The 22,046-nt window shown below is 45.9% G+C and overlaps 1 protein-coding gene across 5 annotated transcripts in view; it reads right to left on the bottom strand.

The window, feature by feature from the left end:
• Positions 1-22,046, bottom strand: part of TEP1 (telomerase associated protein 1) — a 2,409,067-nt gene that overhangs the window by 2,195,457 nt on the left and 191,564 nt on the right. For 4 of the 5 annotated variants that reach the window (XM_069651741.1, XM_069651746.1, XM_069651743.1 and 1 more), the window contains exon 7: positions 16,041-16,136. The exons of the other annotated variant lie outside the window; for it this stretch is intronic. In XM_069651741.1, coding sequence (XP_069507842.1) covers positions 16,041-16,136 — 96 coding nt within the window. The remainder of the gene's footprint in view (positions 1-16,040; positions 16,137-22,046) is intronic. 5 annotated transcript variants of the gene reach the window in all.

Below are 22,046 nucleotides of genomic sequence, written 5' to 3'. Positions count from 1 at the left end.
CATTCAGGGAAATGCGGTGCCCCTCTCTGCCTGGTGCTACGGAGACAAACACCTGGTCTGTTTTCCTTAGCGGTCTGGTCTTGTTTACGTAGTAAACGACCGCCCTCCGCACATCTAGTGTGTGGAGTTTTACCTCAGCTGAGCTAGTTGGATTCTGGAAGAAGGCCGGTAGCTCAATGGATTGGTTTATGTAGAATTTTGAAATGAATTTAGGAGAGAACCTTGGATGGGTACGTAAAATGAATTTGTCTTTATGACTGATAAAGAAAGGGTCCTGCACTGATAATGCTTGTAATTCACTGACTCTTCTTATGGAAGTAATAGCCACTAAGACGGCAATCTTGTATGTCAGGCGTTTAAGACTCGAATGGTGGGTCCATAAGCTTAGGGAGTACAACATTGAGCTCCCAGCCTGGCAGTGGGTTAGAAATTGGAGGATGTAGTCTCTTTATTCCCTCCATGAATGCTTTAATGACTGGAATTTTCCACCACAATACTTTACTTTGAGAGGTGGTGCATGCTGATAAATCTGCCAGGTGCACCTTTAAGGAGTTGAACGCTAACCCTGAGTCTAGCAAGTGGAGCACATCATTTAGAATGTGGGATGGAGTACATTCAATGGGGTTTATTTGTTTACACTGGCATCAAATTACAAATCTCCTTCACTTGTCAAAATAACAGTGTCTGGTGTTTGGTTTCCGTGCCTCCTTGAGGATATCCATACACCGCTGTGGTAAGTTGAGATGTCCGACCTCTATGACTTCAGGAGCCATGCTGCCAAGTTCATTGATTGCGGTTGTGGGTGCACTGTTATTCCCCCGTGTTGGATCAGTAGGTTCATCTGACACAAGAGTTTGATGGGATCGCACAATGCCAGCTTGCGCAGATGTGGAAACCATGGCTGTCTTGCACATGGGAGCAACTAGGATGAGCGTCATCTGTTCTGTGAATTTTGTTTACTACCCTGCTCATTAAGGGAGTCGGGGGGAAAAGCGTAAGCAAATATCCCTGACCAGTTCATCCATAGTACGTTCCCCCTGGAGTCTGGTTGGGGGAACCTGGACGCGAAGTCTGGGCATTGCTTGTTTTCTCCTGTAACGAACAAGTCTAGCATGGGGTAACCCCACTGAGAGAAGATGTGGTCTACAACACTTGAGTCTAGATACCACTCGTGTTCCTCTGGTAGGAGATCTCTGCTCAGAGAGTCTGCTAGAGTGTTGTATACCCCTGGAACGTGTTGGTAGGATAGGGACATTCCCCATCTGAGTGCCCATCTCCATATTTTCTGTGACAATTTGGACAGACTTGGAGAGTGTGTGGCCCCTGTTTGTTTAGATAGAACATTGCAGTGGTGCTGTCTGTTAGAATGCTTGAAGTGCTTTGCATACGGCTAGTAGTTCCAGCAGGTTGATGTGGTTCCACAAACTATGTGCTGTGTGGTGAAGATAATGAGCCCCCCACCAAGAGAGTGATGCATCTGTTGTAACGATTGCTTGCGCTTCCGGGTCGTGGAAGGGTTTTTCCTTTAACAGGTTCTCCTTTGTCCACCAGCGTAGGTTTGGAACTAGTGTTGGCGAAACGACCACTAGATGATCCCACTGACCGCTTGCCTGAGACCACTGTTTCGCCAACCACTCCTGCATGAGGCGCATGCGCAGACGTGTGTGTGGGACCAGGTATATGCACAACGCCATAATGCCTAGTAAACGCATTGCTTTGCGTACGCTTGTCTGGCGACCAGCTTAATACGGAGGTATTTGCCAAAGCATGTTTTGAACTCTTCACATTGATGGAAAGGCCAAGCCTTCCTTTGTGTCCAAGACAGCTCCAAGGAACTGTTTTGTTGTGTTTGGTACAAGACTTGACTTTTCTCGTTTCTTAAGAAGCCCAATTGGAAGAGAAGGTTTATGGTTCTGTGCGTGTTTTGTTTGAAAACATGGGGTGATTCCCCTGTGATCAGCCAGTCGTCCAGGTAGGGGTACACTGGGATTGCCTCCCTACGTAGGTGCGCTTGCACCACTGCCAGTGCCTTGGTGAATACCCTTGGAGCAGATGCTATTCCGAAGGCTAGCACCTTGAATTGATAGAGCTGGTTTGCTATCTTGAAACGCAAGAGTTTGCTGTGCGATGGGAACATTGAAATATGAAAATAGGCATCTTTCATATCCAATGTTGCCATGTAATCCTCCTGCTTTAGCAGGGGGATTACTTCTTGTAGCGTTGTCATGTGGACTTGTTGTGGCTTTACATAAGTGTTTGCAGGGCGTAAGTCTAACACTGGGCGCATAGTTAGATTTTTTTTGGCACAAGGAAGTAGGTTGAATAAATAACCTTGTTTACCTCGTTGGACGGCACAATCTCTATGGCGTCCTTGAGAAGCAGCGCGTTGACCTCTTCGAGAAGGATGAGCTGTTCTTTTGTTGTCTTTCTCTGGCGCGGGAGATGGTTTCATGGTCTTTGGAGGAGCTCCACACAATAACCTCCCGCTACTGCCAATAGCACCCACTTGTCTGTGGTTATTCCTTCCCATGCATGGGTGAAGTGTGAAATCCGTCTCCCTACTGGAGAGGCATGGGAGGGGACCTGTAGCAGGCTGTCATTGCTTGGGAGATGTTCCTTCACCTCTAGATGTGGAGCATCTCCCCCAGCCGTGGGATCAGCGCTGGCCTCTTTGGTAACCCTGTGACGCTTGACCTTGGTGGTTATTCCAGGACGAATTTTGACCTTGTCCGTAATCAGAGCCTCTCTGGGAATTTTGGCCACGAAAGCAGCGAAAATTGTTGCCGCCTCTCTGGTCAGGTGGTTTATTAGTCAGTTGCCCAAGAGCCTTGAGGGTGCCGTATTCCTCTTTGGCGCACTTTAGGGCTTCGTCTACTGCTTTGCCGGTTAATAGTGTCGGTTCCACTGGCATGTTCAGTAACGTTGCCTGGGTCTCAAGGTTAAAGCCAGACTGGCGAAGCCAAGCGTGGTGCTTGATTATGGTTCCTTCAGCGATAATTCAGTCCGTATTATCTGCGGCATCAAGGTTATTTTTGAGAATGCAGCTGGAAGTAGCTTTGACGTCAGCTGCTACTAGGCCTAATTGGGATTTTAATGGTACAGGAGCAGAGGCAATTAGGGTAGTTATTTCATCCCATTTATGCCAATTATAACTTGCCAACAGTGTATAATTGTTGGCGATTCTAGCATGAAAAGCTGCAGAAGTCGCTACCTTCTTTCCCATGGTATAGAGCTTCTTGCTCTCCTTGTCTGGGGGAGAATCTGAAGAGGCTAGTGGTATTCCTGCCCTTTTACGGGTAGTTGTAACCACAAGCGAATCCGGCTTAAGCTAGCCCCTGATATAGAGCGGGTCAGACAGAGCTGGGCGGAAAAGTTTCTCTATCCGCAGGTTAGGAGTTTTCAAGGAAGGTTGAATCCTCCTTTGGACCGACTGTAAAATTAAGATGAATTGGGTGGCAGTCTTTTTGTTCCCTAAAATGTCCTCCACAAAGTCCTTGTCCAGTTGTGTTTCTTATGTCTGGATACCAAAGTGTTCAGCTGCCTTGATTAACATGTCGTTATGGAGACGCTGATTATCCACTGGCGAATCGGCCACTGGCGAGTCTTGGTGAAATGGCGAGGCTAGGGTATACACCTCTGCCTCCTCATCCTCATGATAACAATGATCAGATTGCTGATAGTCTTCATTATCACCTTCAGTGTCTGTATGGGCGTCATCCATATCACATAGTACTGGCTGGACTGATAGTGACTCAGGACGAGCTCTTTTAGCTAGGGCCAGAGAGCCAGAAACTGGAGGCTGGGAGCCTCAGTAGTAGGAGGTGTAATCTGAAAGTTTTCAAAAGCATGAGGGTTTTTATCAAAGAAATTGCCCATAAAGGTAATTCTCAACATGATCCTGTCTATGTCTTCCCCAGTTCATAGGGCTGAAGTGGGAATGACTCCAGGGGCTGGGACGTGTCCTAAGGGTGTAGGAAGGCCCTGTGGTGTGGATTGGCCCTTGTTCTGTAAGGTTTCAGAAAAAGAACCCTCCTCCTGTCGGACAGAGTGTTTCCCTAGAAGGGATAGACTTGTCCTTATGAGACTTGTCTTTATGACTAGAACTCTTGGAGGAATGTTTCTTGGTCTGAGTAGCCTTTAGCAGGCTTTCTGGGACATGCTTTTTGACTAGGTGTGATACACCAGTATTTTTTGACCCTGCAGGCGATTTCGACGTATGATGTCGACTCTCAGTAGTGGGACGGACCTCCGCCTCATCTGCCGATGTTCGGTCGATGATGTTTTAGGGGCAGCGTCTTTCGAAATCCGGGGCCTGTCATGGAGCGAATCTTGAATTCGTCCGACGGCGCTGTCTTTTCCACCGCACTGATAAATTTGTTGAAGTTGGGAGGAAAAGGACAAAAAGAGTCAACTTATTTTAATTTGTCATAAGAACATGGCATTAGCAGAAAAGGAACTCCGTGATAATCATCCGCTCACAATGGTGTAAAAAACAATCTGAGGGACCTCAATGCGTGAAGGACCATGGGTACAGTGGACGTCACACTATGGATAGTATTACTGGCACACCCTGTTGACATCCCTTTTTGCGTTTCGAAAACAACTGTAATATTCTGCAGTTTCCACTAGATGTCGGCCTATGCATAGCATGTGATCTAAGCAGATTCCACAAGTCTCAAAAATATATATATACATACATAGTTAAAAACATTTTACCAAGGACCTGAAATAATTTAAATCTATGAATTAAGAAAATGCCATGGTTAAGGTTACTCCACACATTAAATACAACTGTATTTTCTTCCATTAGTCTGAATTTTTTAAAATTTTGTTATATGTTTCCCAAATAGGATCTAATTTTCAGTTTCAATGCTTGTGGTCTTCTCCATTTAGCCAGGGGTTTCAGGGTCATCATGGTCTATGTTTCCCAACCAAAGTGTGAAATTCAAAATCCCCAAATTTTGTTTTGGCAATCTCCAAAGAATGGTTGGTGGATGTGCGTTTCATATTTGAATGTGTTTTGCACCTGTGTGTGTGCTTTCTGACTGTTGCATGGTGTCTGTGTGTGCACTTTGGATTACTGCATGGGGAGGTTCGGGCAGGGGGGGTTGTGTGTGTCGAGACCACTCCCCTCCACCCCCCGCCCTCCGAAGAATACCGGTTGGTGAAGTGTGTTTTTCCTGCATTGTTCTACATATGTTTTTGTGCCTTGTGCGCATGTCTGAGCAAATTGTTGCCAGAAAAGTGATGGGTGGAAGGTTTTGAATGAATCTGAACCACTGGCATTGCTCTGGGCAACCTTCCACACCACCGTTTTTTAGCCCGTCTGCGCCATTGCAATAGGGGGTCCAGCTATATGCAGATTAGTTGGGTAACTGCCACCAATGGTAGCAGCCCAGCCCGAAACTGCTAGACCAGGTCCCCTCTGCCTTTAAACACAAGCAACCCAGACATGTTCGGCCTTGTTGGTCCTCCTCAGTGAGGTGCAGCTTGGTTTCCTATGGTGCAGCGAGGAAGGGACCCTTCACATAGGGAGACAAACTATAACCACAAAAGTGATGGGTGGAAGGTTTTGAATTAATCTGAACCACTGGCATTGCTCTTTTGCACCTGTGCACTTTCTGACTGTTGCATGCATGGTGTGTGTGCACTTTCTGACTGTTGCATGCATTGTGTGTGTGTGTGTGTGCGCACTTTCTGACTGTTGCATGCATGGTGTGTGTGCACTTTCTGACTGTTGCGTGTGTGCGTGTGTGTGTGTGTGCGTATGTAGAAAATACTGGTTGGTGGAGTGTGTTTTTCCTGCCTTGTTATACATATATTTTTGTGCCTTTTGTGCATATCTGAGCAAACTGTTGGCTGTATGTGTTTTTGTGCATGTCTTTTAGTACCCATGCTTGTTTTCCTAGCTAATGCATACACCTGAATGTAGATACTGTGACAGCATCATTTTCCTGACCCTGTCAAAAGGGTGGGAAACAAGCAACCTTCCCACACTGGTATGGGAGGGGCACCAAGACAAAAGTCACAGAGCCAGCCCTATCCTAGATACTGGGAGTGGGAGTTTGGGGGGCACCAGTACCCAAAAACCCTCCATGCGCCTTAGCGGTCATCAATGCTGCCAAACTGTTGCATAATGCCCCCCACTGCTCTTTCTGGCCCCCGGTCTCTTGTTTTCATTTTAGAAACAAGAAAACACGGATACAAATAAAGGGGAAACCGGAAACACTGAAACCATGACACAGTGTGAAACTTCACCACATTGCAACAGTGACTAGCACCTCAGAAAAGCACAGAACTTGCCACAACAGCAGAAAAATGTACTTACAGACCCACAAAACAACACAGAAATAGCATGGAACTGATCAGAGACTGTCAGCCAAACTGTGCTGGAAAGGGGCAAGGGGGCTTTAAAGAGTCTCACCTGGATAAGACAACACACGTGGAAAAGACAGGGACCAATTAGTACAAAGTCTACTGAGCAATGCAGCCAATGGAAGGGGGGGGGGCATAAAATCACCTGCATCACATCATAAAAGGAGACCGAAGGTGAGACGGAATGGGGGCTGTTCGGGTGAGGTCAGAGGAGGTGAAGGTAGACCAAGAGTCCAGCCGGAGGACAGATTGAGTAGCGGAGTGCTGGCGAGACCGAGACTTTGCACAAGACAAATATACAGAGCTAGCTCCATTGAATCCATATGCTAAACATACACATTTAATTTGTGTATCACACAGATATGGACTTTGAAACAAGCAATGAACAATAGAAGGGCAACCCCATATACAGAGTCTATAAAGGTCTCTTTACACATTTGTCAGTTATTTTGCTAACACCTTTTGATGTTTTTTGTAACTAAAATGTGTTACTAATCTACGTTTCATTTTTCTTTCCCTTTTCCATATATTTTTCTTCTTATTTTCTTTATTGTTTTTTTGTCGTAATTAGGCCTGAATAATACTATCAATGCATATGATATATTTGATTGATTTTCTTCCTTTGGTTTCTAGTCTAGGTTCATACTTGATATTGACAACATAGTATTTAACAGATTGATTTGCCTTGACAAAGCCCAGAGGGCGAAACTGTTGGCCATACAGTTGGCACAGGTTTGGGCAATATGTTACTTTCTACCAACACACATTAATATTTTTAAAATGCTTAAGTGTTTTCTTAAAATACATCACCGTTAACATTTTCCTCTGATCGTATCGGTGGCAAGCGGTACATGTTAACCAACTATTCACAGAACAAAAATTATTTTCTCCTTTGGTAAATGGATGGGCAAATGCAAGCAGAATCATTACCCAACTGATGTACTTTCCTGTCAAGCACTGCAGCAGGACCTTCATGTATAGGTTGGCCCTCATGACAGGCATTTCCACTTTGATATCGGTCTTTTCACGGACCTTGCCTCTGTGTTGGGTAATGTTGGTTGGTGATTTTTCTGTTGTCAACCCACCCCACTGAGTATTACAGTAGAGAATTTGCTGCAATGCCATGCAGGCTGAGTGGCGCAGTGTGCAGAAATTGCCAGCATCAGTGCCCAGCATTGTCACCTTCCAATTAATTGTATTTCATGAAAATGGATAAATAGGCCTGCCCTGCCCACCTGGGTCTTCAGGTTTCTGAATATCAAGGAGATAGTGAAGGGTGCAAAAGACGCTGGCCAGTGCACAATGTTGTTGATTGTTAGATTAGTATGACTGACAGTTAAAATAATAAAGTTGGCACAGCACCACAACAGAATTAATCTAGGTTCAGACATAAGTGCCATGGCTCAGAAATAAGTGCCTGGGCTGAGCCTTGGCAAGCCCCCCACAAATTAAGCACTGGCAGGAAGAAGGAGATGTTTTTGGCATAAGAGGGGAAGGAGATGGAGGAGGGAGAGACTATAAGGAGTTATCAGGAATTGAGGAAGGAGGTGAAGTATTGTGTGAAGGACAGGATGGTAAAGAGGTTGGCAGGAAGGTAGAACATCAGAGAAGTAAGGAGGTGGGAGAGATGATGCCACAATTGAAAGCAACATAAATGAAAGGGAGAGAGAATAGAAAAGTTGAAAGGAGGAAGGCGGAACATCAGCAGGAAGGAAGAAATTGGTGTGAAGGAGAAAATGGGAAGTTAAAAAGTGAGGCGCTAGAGGAGACAATCCCTACAACACGGTGTGAGTGGACGTATAGTGATACCAGTAATTGTGCAAGCATTGAAGGTGGACAGGATTATCTAGACTCGTTTGGTTAAGTTCACTTTGAAAGATTTTACAAGTTGTTGGTCATATGAGGACACTGGGGACATAATGGGCCCATGTAGGTCTGAATCACTATTGCATTTTGTATTGTTTTCTATTGGCTATAGAAATGTAGAACCTATATCGCTCCTGAAGATTAGGGGTTTTACTCAATGCAGACCAGCCTTGTACTTTTTAATCCTGTTACTTGTGCCTGTATGCCTTGCACTGGCTAATTACATCCTAATGGTCCTCAGAGTATGGAAAAAGATAGTGGGGGAAACTATTTTTATTTTTACTTTTTCTATTTCACGGTTTGGAACGTGGTTTTCGATCTTTTTATGTGTGTTAGTATGTATCTATGGGTGTATTTTATTGGAAATCAGTGGACATAAAACCGAAAGGTGACATGGATCCTGCGGATACATCACACCCGTGCTATAATTATCCTCAGCTTCTTTATGTTTTTCATGTTAAGGCATGAGACCCTGATATAAATTCCAGTTGGCCATTAGAAATGGTTTCTACTGGGGGTGCTGTTGAGCAGCTAAGAAATGGCTGCCTGATAGGAGAGCTCCGGCCCCGGCGAAATCCTGTGAACAAAATATCCTTCATAATGACTGCTATCTAGATCACCCTGCACAGGAAAAAAAAAACCTAGAAGTGAGCAGCGACTTGAGACCCGTACTGGAGTTCTGCAACCACCTTAATATCAGGGGTAGTCACCTGAAGCTCTGGCGTAATCTTCGGAGCTGATCCAGGCATCCGGGTGAAGGAGGAGGAGCCGCAACTGGTGCCTGGGACAGCAGAGGCCTTAGTGGAGGAGGGGCTGCACGCATTCAGACCCAGCCGAGCCTGCTCAATTATCCTACCCTGTCGGCTGTGCAGCAACACCGATACGAGGATCACACCTGAGTGGTGACGGCCCCCTCTGCGATCCTTGAAAATCAAGGCCAAGTGACAGAGCTAACCAAACACCACAGCGGCCGGAGGAGGAGGCGCAGCCAGAGACGGAGCAGGGGCCTACGGGCCCCCGGTCAGGAGACAATGCGGGCTGCACCTGCGACACCAACAAATGCAAAAATTGTGATTCAGAGCCTGAAAAGACTGCAGAGGCGACCCCCCCCCCACACAACACATGGTGAGTGCGCCATGGCCACTTGTATGCACAACTAAGCAGCAGTGAACCGAACGTAGGATATTTAGGTGCTCTGGAATGCCTTGGGAAAACATGAGACCTGAGCGCTGCTGCTCAGTGGGTGGCGGCGTGGATAGGGTGCTTACATCCGCAGAGGCCACAACTATTGCTACTCGGTACAGTGTCACTGGTGTATATACGTTGTGACGTTGTGACCCGGCCACCGTTACCTGGGAAGCATTTCTTGTTCAGCGAATATTGAGCCCATTGCACCATAATGATACCAGCCGACCCAGAGCAGATGCACTGAGCCCAGGAATAATCCAACGGAGCAGCGGGCTGGTGCACCAACGCAGACATTACAGATGTTGAAAAAAAAATAGGCGCTGTGCACCGAGGGCCCGCTGTCACACTTCCTCTTTGCCCTGTGGCTTGGCTGCAAGCCCGGGAACCCCGCACGATCTATGGTCCTCCACAGACATAACAGGTGGTGCAGAGAACTGCTGACTCCACGTTAAGAGGGACATAGAAGGGGATCTCTCTGGAAAAAATCTGTCGAGATACATTAGGGGCTAGGAGGAGATTTGGTATTCCACTACAACCATCACCCAAAGACAGACCACTGCAGCATATCTGGGTAAAAGACCCATGAAACAATAAATCCCAGCGCACCGCAAACTGATCTGGATGGACACCACAAGCAAATTCGTGCAGACAGGAGAGGACAGCGTTGGCCCTAAGGATAGAACACGATATAACTGCAACGGTAATTCTTAGAACAATATGACGAATGGTGCCAATAAGAAATAAAAAGGCCTGATGGACTCATTCACTGGACTCCCACCCTGGGACCGGTGGCCCCGTCCCGAGAGGGCGAGGAGGAAGCAATGGAAGGAAACACCTGTGATGACAACCTCCTAACGGCCATGCAAAGCGGCTTCATGTCTATCAACGTGAAACTGGACGATATAGTGGCGACAATAGGGTCCCTCAAATCCAAATTGGAGAAGGAGAGTGGGCGCATCAATCAATGAAGCGGAGCCAAGGATCGGTCAACTGTAAGACACGGTGGGGCAACATGGCCGCAACATTGCGATCCGCAAAACTGAACTTGCCAAAGTAAGGAATAAATGTGACAACCTAGAGACGCGATCAAGGCGAAACAATGTGCGCATTGTGGGTGTACCAGAATTGGCATGTAAAGGTCCAATGGAACCGTTTGTCGAGGCACTCCTAAAGACCCTATTCGATACTGCTACCTTCTCAACACACTTTCTGGTCAAGCACGCACACTTAACTCTGGCCCCTATGCCATGACCCGGAGCACCACCATGCATGATCATTGCAGAAATGCTTAACAGGGACAGATACAGCATCCTGAAACTGTTCAGAGAGCTGGGAACACTACGCTATGAAGCAAACATCCATATTTACCCGGATTTTGCTGCTGGGGTCCAGGCCCAGAGAACAACATACACCCGGTGAAACGGCTACTGAGAGCACGAGTCCCCTACGCCTTAATATTCCCAGCTAAACTATGAATACAACATGGTGGCAGAGCATTTCTTAGAAAATCCGACTGACGCAATGTCCTACGTGGAGGCATCTATTCCTGAACCACAGTTGACCCGCGGCAGGGACCAAAACCAGGCCCCAATCGGGGAAGGCAATCAGGGGAACGTCAGGGATTGAATCGGGGGCACTACTGTGGTTTTTTTATTCTACGATAATGAAAGCAGGCATGAAAGATAGCTTAATTGTAACTGGGTCTGGGGCGCTGTCATGGCGATCCAGGTCAGGCATGGTTGCCTACAACGCGCCTCCAAGGTTAAGAAGGGGATACATCATCATGTTGGGGTAGATGTGCAGGAGGTGGGTTCTCTTGAGGAGCTAAACAAGTTGGGGAGGGAGAGGGTAGTGGGACTTTGGATGAACAGTCAAGAAGGGCCCACAGAGCGATTAGGGAAAAAGTTGGTATAAAAAGAGCTTGCAGGCGGCTGAGTTGGCCAGTGCCGCAATGAGAGACAAATAATGGTGTGTGGATGGACACACAGGGACAGTATGCTCAATAACAAGAGACGAATGGGTGAACCAATAGTACTGATGTCGTGGAATGTACGAGGTCTTAATAACCCTGTTAAAGTGAGAAAGGTTTTATCCCATCTCGAGAGACACTCCCCTAAAATTGTGAAGCTACAAGAAACACATGCTCCGAGCTAGGTACATGATAGATTTGCACCAAAATAGGGGCAACAAAGATACTATACCTCATATTCGTTGCAAGCAAAAGGGATAATCACCTTAATACATAAATCTTTAATGTTTTAAGCCACGGACATCCAAATAGACCCGGGGGAGGGTGGAGGAGGAAGATATGTTACTGACGTCGGGGCAATCACGGGGAAACATTTTTTGTTAGTGAACACATATGGTCCAAACATTGACGACCCCAGTTTTTTTACCCACATATCCAAACTACTAGGGAAGATGATGAATATCCTGGTACTCTGGGCAGGGGACTTTAAGACGATCGTAGACATAACTAAGGATAGCTCTAGCACCAGGCAGCAAGGGAGCACGACAGCAGCCCCAACGATCAAGCAGATAATGATTAAACACTAGCTGGTGGACGTGTGGAGGTAGGAGCATCTGAGAACTACCGAGTATACATACTACTCCACGGTTCATGATGCATTGTCCCGAATCGACTTTTGGTTGATGCCAGCGACCTGGTCGCACAGACTACGTGGGAGTAAGATTTTGCCACGCACCCTATGAGACCATTCCCCAGTTATTAGATCTCTGTCACTAAACACAGAATCTAGACCGCGACCACTGTGGAGGATGGTACCAGTGTCAACTCTTCACATAGAAATAGAAGGGTTCTTTAAGACAAATGAAGGGTCAGTGTCATGCTAGACAACGTTATGGGAGACATTTAAAGTATGGCTACGGGGAACAGCAATCTCTGCCACTTCCGGTATACTTAAAAACACCAGACGAGATTTGGGTGAGATAGAACAGGAGCTGCAGAGACTTGAAAATGAATACGAGTCAACCGGCGACAGTGCTCTCCTAGGGATCATTAAAAGGAACCTGCTAAGGTTCCACGAGTTAGCCGACCGAGAGGTACACTTTATGACAAAATAGGTTCAGGCCCGCAGATATGGTGAAGAGGACAGACCCAGGCGATTTCTAGCCGTAATAGTCACAGGTGAACAGGTGAGAGGGGGCACAACTTATTACAAGCATAGAAGGGCCAGAGGGACAGTTTATAACAGAGACATAAGCGATAAACGTGGTGTTTATGAAGTGCTACAAATAATTATATGCAAATGCAGACACTAGCACAGTGGAGGAGGTAGACCAGTACCTAGACGGGATAGCTCTCCCCAGGCTTTGAAGCCAGAGAGGTCCTCGGTGGACCAATAACGCTTTAAGAATAACTGAGGCTATAGCCTCACTGGCCTCGGAAAGAGCAGCCATTTCGGACGGATTGGGAATAGAACCCTACAAAACATGTGGGGATGTCCTGGCACCCTGCCTACTCAAGGTATGGGAGGAGTCCTGTACTATTGCACTTCTCCCATCATCACTATCTGAGGCATTAATAAAAGTGCTGCCTAAATTCTGATGCAAAAGTGTTCACGAAGATACTGGCGAACAGGCTCTTTCCATAAATGCTTAGTCTCGTACATCCCGACCAGTCAGGCTTCATTCCGGGCAGATCGACGGCATTAAATCTACGACGGCTGTTTGTGATTATTTCACAAATAGACCCCCAGCGCCTCTGCAGTTGCTGCCTCATTAGACGCCAAAAAGGCATTTGACTGTTTATTGAATGTCCTGTTTGGTGTGCTTAAACAATTCGGTTTGGATGGGCGATTTATCAGACATGTGAGATTGCTATATACTAACCCGACTGCCAGGTTCCGCACCAATGGGGCACTATCACAGTCATTTGCAGTGGTCAGGGGTACACGACAGTGCTGTCCATTCTCCCCTCTCCTGTTTGCACTCACAATAGAACTACTTGCATGACTAATAAGAGACCACAACGGGCACAGAGGTATACCTATAGCGGGACCCCCACAGATTATTTCACTATAAGCCAATGACACCTTACTATATCTGCGGACATTAAGCCAGTAATGGAGGAGGTAGATCGGTTTACAAAACATTCAGGTTACAGGATAAACACAGCTAAATCCCAGTTATTCCCACTCATTGAGAGGACTGTGGAGCCGGAGGATCTCTGTAGATTTCGCTGGGCTCAGTCTAGCTTTAAATACTTGGGAGTTGTAGTATCACGAACACAGAAACTGTTATACAAAAAAAATCATGAAACATATCTCAATACATTAGCAGTCAAACTGAATTTATGGTCTAACAAGTTTATTGGCCAAATGTCGCTATATGGCAGAATTTCTCTGTTGAAGATGATAGTGGTACTCAAACTACTATACTATTTTAGTACCGTCCCAATATGGCCAGGGCACAAATTATTTAACAAGCTCCGGTCAATGGCAGTGCAGTTTGCATTGGGAGGAGGAGTGGCCCGCATGAATTGGGAGGCTCTGCCGGAGCCCTACGACAGAGGAGGGCTGGTGGCCCGGACTTCGAGTTGTACTACTTGGTAGCACAGGCACATTATGCAGGATTTTGATACAGACAAGACCACAGCCCTCCACACAGGGCATTACAGCACTATGGGGCGACCCCTGCCGACCTCAAATAGTTTTTTCTAAAAGACCACTATGTGGACGCACAACGGTAAACACATGGAGTCAAATATTTAAACGATTGGGCTTAGATACCCCTTATTGTAATATAGTCACGCTGTGGAATTGCGCAGGGATCCACCCAACATTTGACAGTGATATTCAAATATCATGGGACCCAGGGAAAACATGAAACTGGGAGATCTATACCCAGAGTGTAGATACGTAACGGAGGAGGAATTCAAATCGAAACTGGGAGACAATCCTGTCAGGATGTTACAATATTTTCGCATGTGAGCAGCGGTACAGAAGAGGTGGCCACCATTCCACCTGGAACCGACATCATATGACTATCGAAATTGTAGCGCTAGGCGATAACCAAAAGGGGCTGATGTTCAGGCTATATGGGAAAGTGCAGGGTGGAAGGGAACAACATAACATGACGAAGAGAAGTGGGAGGAAGACCTAGAAGCAATCATAGATGAGACCAAATGGCAAAGGTATTGTTTTTTAACAAAGGACATCTCACTCAATGCATGACTCCGACTCATACAGTTTAAAGTACTAAAAAGGATATACTACAAACCACCGAAAGTAGCACGATTCTCCCCCAACACGTCGGATGAATACCTGAAATGCAGAAAAGAGGGAGCAAACACTATACATATGTTCTCCTGCTGCCCGAAGGTGGCAGAATTCTGGCGGGAGGTGACTGTAGCGCTGCATACAATGACCAAGATTTCCCCCACCCTTCTCCCCCTCAAGTATTTGTTAGGGGACATAGGAAAGGTTAACATTATGTTTAACCTTGGTTGTACAATAGCTAAGAAAAGTATTCTGTTGAAATGGAAATCTACATCAGCATCGACAATACAAAAATGGTGGCATACAGTGTTTGTATCAAATCCTATATATTGAAATACCCATATATTGAATATTGTATCTTGAAAACCTTTATAGTTAATGTATTTAGGTTGGGGTAAAGGGTTACTTTTTTCTGGAAACGGTTGGGATGGGTTTTTAGGGGTGGGAAATGGGGGTTAGGAGGTGACCCCCCCCCCCCACCAAACAGTTTAAGATGAAAGATTAAATATATGGGTATTTCAATATATAGGATTCAATATAAAGACATGTAAACAAGAATGGCTCAAAAAATTGACCTACGTAAATGAGAGAGGAGGGATATGTCGGAACAGTAACCATAATGAGTAGACCTAAAGATATTTGGGGACCGTACCGCTTCTTGAAAGCACATTGATAATGTACAAATACTGAAATGTAAAATGCTAGATGTTACATGAAATACACACAAGCAGTTTAGTTGGCAGTTGGTGTGAGAAAAGGGGATTTGTTTATTTCTCTGAATATATATATTGATTTATGAAAAAAACAAGACATGACACGAAAGCAGATTTAAAAAAAGTTTCTTCATCAGATGGAGGGCATATAGTCAGGCATAAATGCAAAGGTTAACTTCTGAGAAATGGACAACTGCTTGATCAACGTACCAAGTTTGCCCTCCATGACTACATCTGTGTTCATCAGTTTGGAGGTTTTACATAGCGCCGTATCGGGGCTTATGATTCTGCACAGGACACATGATGGTAGCAGAGCACATGTGGGATATACCTTAAAATATTGGCGACTATGCCAAGACTGTGATGGTATTATTGCCACAGTTAAGGCTGCACTTGAAGTACACAGGAAAAACATGTAGGTTTTGACAATGATTGTTATTCCATCAGTTGGTCTCTTCCAAGCCCCCTGACCCCCACTAAATGCACTTCATGTTTCTGATTCGCTTTATAGAGATCCCTCCTATACAGAGATGGTTGGAGTGGGAAGCAGGAAGTGAGATTTTGGCTAGCCAAGAATGTGCCTTCATCTAGGACCAAATAAATCCTCACATGACTGCATCATGAAGCTAACTGAATGCAGTATTAATACTGTGCTTACCGTATTGAGCTGCGTCTTCAACTGATCGGGAAGCCAGTCGGAAAGGGGACGCGACAGTCTTGTGTGGACGTTATCACCGTTTACAAGTTTAATGGCCTGAAACAATCAAGAAATAAGACGGTAATGATGCCCTTGAGAACACATTGGCTAACTTTATAGTAGCTATCTCTCTGGTGCCCAAGGCTGGATGAAAGAACCCAGTCTTGTTTCCTTTGTAGGGCATCTAAGGAAGATTGGCACATTTCTTCTTATTCTGCCCACCTTTTCAGCAATTAGGGAACAAACATTAAAAGCTGTTTTGCAGGGCTGTGGCCTGCGACGCTACGAGCCTGCATTACATTATTTGTTGCAGGTGGACTCTGTTCAGATGGGGCGGGCTGTCAATGTTTTTAAAGCGGGCCTTAACATTAAGAGATTCTTTATTAAGACTGGACTGTCCATGATTCTGTTTTTAAGTTCATGTGATGATTTTATCTGTTTGCTGTTTTCATGGTATGCTAAGTCCTATCGAAATAAACCTCTCGATTTGAAAGAACCAACCATGCTCACACCACAAACCTATGTTCAAGGACTTAGATGAGGTTTGGTTATGGGCGCCTTTAATGCTGCTCTCAGTGATCTGAATGCATATGCAGAACAAATGTCCGGCAGAAAAAATGCCCAATCCCGAGGATTGCATTTAGCAGAATCAGATGATTTTTCTTTGCCTTCTGGAAAATGAGTGCCTACATTTTTTTTGTTATTAGCTCGAAACCAGATGGTCACTTATACCAGCTTCAATACCATGAGGACCTGGCTATCATCCTGTATATATGCACTTTTGCCATTTTATTTTTTTCTAAAACACAAAGTGCATTCTAGCATTTGTCTTTTTTCACATGTTGCCTGGGATCATTTTCTGCAAGTGGCCCCTACATGTGGTGTACATGTATTCTGGTCAGTGTTCCTTCAGAAAGGATTAAAATGAAACCTGGTCGAGGTATGATTTGTTGCAGCAGGCTGAATGGGCTGATGGGTTGAGGGAGAGAGTGGGAAAGGCGAGATGGGGAGGGAGGTGATGTGCAAGTGCGAGTCTCATTCTCAGGCATCATAAAGCTGAATTCTGCTAGTGAAACCTAGAATTTAGCAGTATAAGCTTTCTAAATGGGTCGAGTCCAGTGTCTCCAGTTAATTTTGCTGGTTCCAAGCAGTACTGGGTCAACTGGATGCACAATTCCTTACGCAAATGTAAGGTATATAAATGTGTACATGCGATTCCTTGTTTCTACCTATACAACTCAATTTCTCCTTTTCTAGATCTAAAAGCCATATTCTATGGTACAAATAGTTTTTATATGAATTGAGTAATATTTGTGCAAAATGAGCACATGGTCACTGAGCTGACAAGCAAGTGTCGGAGGGTTTTTATGATTTGAAAGCAAGACGCTGGCTTCCATCTTAGATTTGACAAGACTGTAGACCGAAGCAGCGGTCCTACACAAGTCTTTCATGAAATGTAAACAGGGGTCTATCCTCAGTTCATTATTGGGTTTTGCACGATCATAAAGCCAAAATTATTGTGGCTTTAGAGGTTTTGGTGGTACAAAGTGCCTGCAAATGGCCAAAACCATTGCCAACCAGATATCTAGTTGGCATGGCAACCGGCAACACTCTGGTATGACATGGCTAAACCACTAATTATTTATTGTTCCAGTCTGCCATATGAACCAATGAGGGCAGGTTTAACTATTACTCACCCAAACAGCACCTTAGACTGATAGAGCAACAGGCCTGTGATTTCACATCAAGGGCCAAAAGCAGTGATATTACACGCTGCTCTTTAGTCTGCACTTGCAGAGAGTGAGATGCATGATCATGGATCCTGGCAGCAGCCCAGATACAGACATGTCCCCTGCAATCACGGTTTGTAAAGGTTCCCCCCACTCCCAGCAGCAACACTATGCATTGACTAATGGAAGCCCCAACAGTAGCACAGCCCAATCCATTTAATGCTGCATCCTCCTCAACAGCTCCAGTCCCCTTTCATCCTGGCACGCCGCAGCAGGGTCTGGTGCAATTAAAGGCACATGACCCACTTTGCATTTTATTTTTAGGTTGCCTACCCATCAGCTACTCACTCCTGTTTGAACACCTTACCAGGAGGCAAGCTAGAGAACAGTCCGTTGCGGCAGAGCTGTGCTGTCATTTTTTCAATTTTTAACGTAACTCCCCATCAGCTATCCCCATAACATTTCCACCATACAATTACGGTGCTCTACCCCAATACTACAGCTCCGCATCACCCCCTTGCTCAGCCACTCTGGCCCACCCGTCTACTCCCACCACTCCCTACCTCATACCCTCTCTACTGCATACCAGACTCTACTGCATCTCACCTGAATCTACCCCTACCCCACACCCCCCTTACCATCCTCTACTCTAACGCGACCCCTCTACCCTAATTGCACATCATCACCCCTCCCTACCCAAAGTCATCCACCATATTGTACCCCTCTCTACTCACCTAACCTCAACCTTCTATACCTCAGCCATCTTCACCCACTCCCCAATCTATCCCAAAGCCTCTTACCTGATCCCTGCCCACTCACACTATACCCTGAGAGCAGACATACCGGAGGAACAAGAATACCCAGGTATAACAGCCCCAGTCCTCCTGCAATCAAATGAACCTCGGTTGTGGAAAAGAAAGGACAATCGAACTCTGAGGAATTGTCTTTCCCCCCAGGTTTAGTTGAAATATTTATTAAGGCTTTGTTTAAAGCAATGCCATGAAAACAACGCAGACAACATAATAAACTAGCATGTGATAATAAAGTAAGCTGTCTTTGCCTCCACTCTCTCTACCAACCACTACTCTCTCCCCACCCCCACCGAGCAACCACCACTCTCTACCCCTTTCATGCTTCCTTTAATTGATTTTACAAACAAATGCATGTGTACATAATACAGAATTAAAATACAACATAACAAAAGTAATAGTGAGAGGGAAAATATTCAGTTAAGATAAAGCAAGAAGTAAGCCAATATATATAGCCAAACTTCCCAAGCATATTAAAAAGGAAAAATTCTTATTCTAGGCTTGACTACATGTTGGTGTCGGATAGTTTAATTGAGAATGTAAATGAGGTGGCTATGGGAGAACGACACATTTCGGATCACTCAATGGTAATGGCTAAGTTGATGTTGCTCGCTGGAAGGCAAGGACCTAGTAGATGGAGGTTGAAACCTTTTGTGTTACAAAATCAAGATGCCACTGACGCATTAAAGAACTTTATACCAAATTTCTTTGAGATGAATGAGGGCACGGCGGACAGCATGGTGGTGTGGGATGCTTTTAAGGCTTCTATTAGAGGGGAACTGATGAATTGGACTGCAAGAATGCGTAGGGTGGGTGAAGCCAGACTGGTGGAGCTTGAAAAGGAACTTGGAGACTTACAACGAAATTATGCTTTCTCGAGAGAGGAGAATATTAGACTTAAGATCTTGGATGCTGAGGAATTACTAAAAAATGAGGTGGACTCACAAGTTGAGAAGGGATTGTATTACATGAAGCAAAAGTACTGGGAGCAGGGGGATAAAGCGGGGAAGTTGTTGGCAAGTAGATTGAAGAGTTGTTCGGAGAGGGTGTATGTCCAAAAGGTTGTTGATGCGTCTGGAAATTTGGAGATTAAGAAAGGTAAAATTGGTGAATGTTTTTGCTCCTTTTATGCTAAATTGTATACGGAAGATATTGCACCACAAATAGGTGATTTTGATAGATTCTTTGGTAAAATTGAACTCCCAGTGCTTTCTGAAGAAGGTAAATGTTTTATGGAGGCACCGATTACTATCCTAGAGGTTTTGTCAGTAATTGAGGAAATGAATAAGGGTAAATCTCCGGGGATGGATGGTTTGACGGTAGAATTTTATCAGAAATTTGGTGAAGTGTTGGCGCCGAGTTTGTGTGAATTATATAACTGTTTTTTGAGGGAGGGGAGGTTATGTGATTCCATGAAGGAGGCAATCATCACTGTGATCCCGAAACCTGGAAAGGATATTACTAAGTGCAATAATTATTGGCCTATCTCCTTACTTAATGTAGACCTGAAGATTTTTACGAAAATACTGACAGTAAGGCTTAAAAAATATATGGGTGATTTAGTGGAGCGTTCTCAAACAGGATTCATGGAGCGAAGGTATGGATATGATAATATTCGAACACTGTTAGATATTTTGAGTTTGCCGGGCTCGGAAATAAAGGACATTTTGTTGATTTTTTTAGACGCCGAGAAGGCCTTTGATAGGGTGAATTGGGGCTTTCTGAATTATACGCTGTCGAAGTTGGGTTTTGGTCCCTTCTTTCTTAAGGCTATTCAAGCTCTTCAGAATGGCATCTCGGCAAAGGTGTGGGTGAAGGAACAAGTTACTTACCTGTAACTGTTGTTCTCCAGCATGGGTCTGGCATGGATTCACATGCTCATGAATATTCCCCGTCGTCAGGCTGGGAATCCTCGGTAAAGAAAAAACCAGTATCAGTTTCGTTTCTGATCTGTCTTTCGTAGTAATAACCAATCACTGGTCTCTGCGTCATACTGACCACAGCCAATGACTGCCCTCTACCTAAGCACCGCCTCTGGCAGCCATCTTCAGATTTGGAAGCACGTGAAGTGGCAGTATGACCAAGTGAAGAGCCGCAGAGGGGTAGGCGGGAGGGTTCGCATGTGAATCCATGCCAGACCCATGCTGGAGAACAACAGTTACAGGTAAGTAACTTGTTCCTTCTCCAGCATGGGGTCTGGCATGGATTCACATGCTCATGAATAAAGAATGCATAGCAGTACACACATGCACAACCACGGGAGGTGGCAAAGGCTCAACATTAAGCATCACATCAACTCAACATTAAGCATCTTACCTCCTCACCAGGCTCACCTCAGGCGAACAGGTTGCGCAGCACTGCTTGGCCGACCCTGGACTCCTCCCTGGAATCCCAGTCGACGCAGTAGAATTTCGTGAAGGTGTGCGTCGACCTCCACGTAGCAGCCCTGCATATGTCCAGCAGGGGCACACCAGATAGGAACGCCGTGGTAGCTGCGATCGCTCTGGTGGAATGGGCTCTCGGACGGCCAGGCAGCGGTCGGTTTGCCAACCGGTGACAGCACATGATACAGCCGGAGAGCCATCTGGAGATGGAAGCCTTCGAGAGAGCCTTCCCCTGATTGACAGGTCCAAAGTTCACAAAGAGTTGTGACGTCTTCCGAAAACCCTTCGTGCGGTCCACGTAGAACTTCAGCGCTCTAGCTACATCCAGCGAGTGCAAAGTCCTCTCAGCCGGCGACGAAGGCGACGGGAAGAACACAGGTAACACCAAGGGTTCGTTGAGATGGAAGTCCGACGGTACCTTGGGCATGAAGGAGGGGTGCGTCCTGAGCACTACCCTCGTGTCGTGGAAAGTCAAGTACGGGGCCTTGCAGGAAAGGGCCTGGATCTCTCCCACTCGTTGTGCGGAGGAGATGGCCACAAGAAAAGCTGTTTTCCACGATAGAAACTTCAACGGGGCCGAGTGCAGAGGCTCGAACGGAGGTCCCATGAGCTTGGTCAGCACCACGTTGAGCTCCCACGCCGGGGCCGGAGCCTTCACCGGCGGGAACGATCTGAACAGTCCCTTCATGAACTCTTTCACCAGACGATGAGACCACAAGGACGTCCGCCCCGTGGTTCTGGTGTATCGGGAGATCGCAGCAAGATGAATCTTGATGGACGCGTGTGCCAGACCAGCTTTGGCCAGCGTCAGCAGGTACGGCAGTACTTGGGGAGCCGTAATCCGTAGAGGGTTAATCTTCTGTGCGTGGCACCAGACAGAGAACCTCTTCCATTTGTGTCCGTAGCATTTAAGAGTCGAGGACGCCCTGGCCTTTGCAAGAACCTCTCTGCAATCGGCCGGTATGTCGTATCCTCCAAACTCTAGCGCTGCAGGAGCCAGGCCTGCAAGTTCAGCGACTTCGGGTCGTGGTGGAGGATGGCGCC

The sequence above is a fragment of the Ambystoma mexicanum genome, chromosome 3p (assembly GCF_040938575.1).
Source record: "Ambystoma mexicanum isolate Mex_15411 chromosome 3p, UKY_AmexF1_1, whole genome shotgun sequence".
Classification (NCBI taxonomy): Eukaryota; Metazoa; Chordata; class Amphibia; order Caudata; family Ambystomatidae; genus Ambystoma; species Ambystoma mexicanum.
Note: the sequence above shows the minus strand (reverse complement) of the source record. Positions and strands in the feature narration are given on the sequence as shown.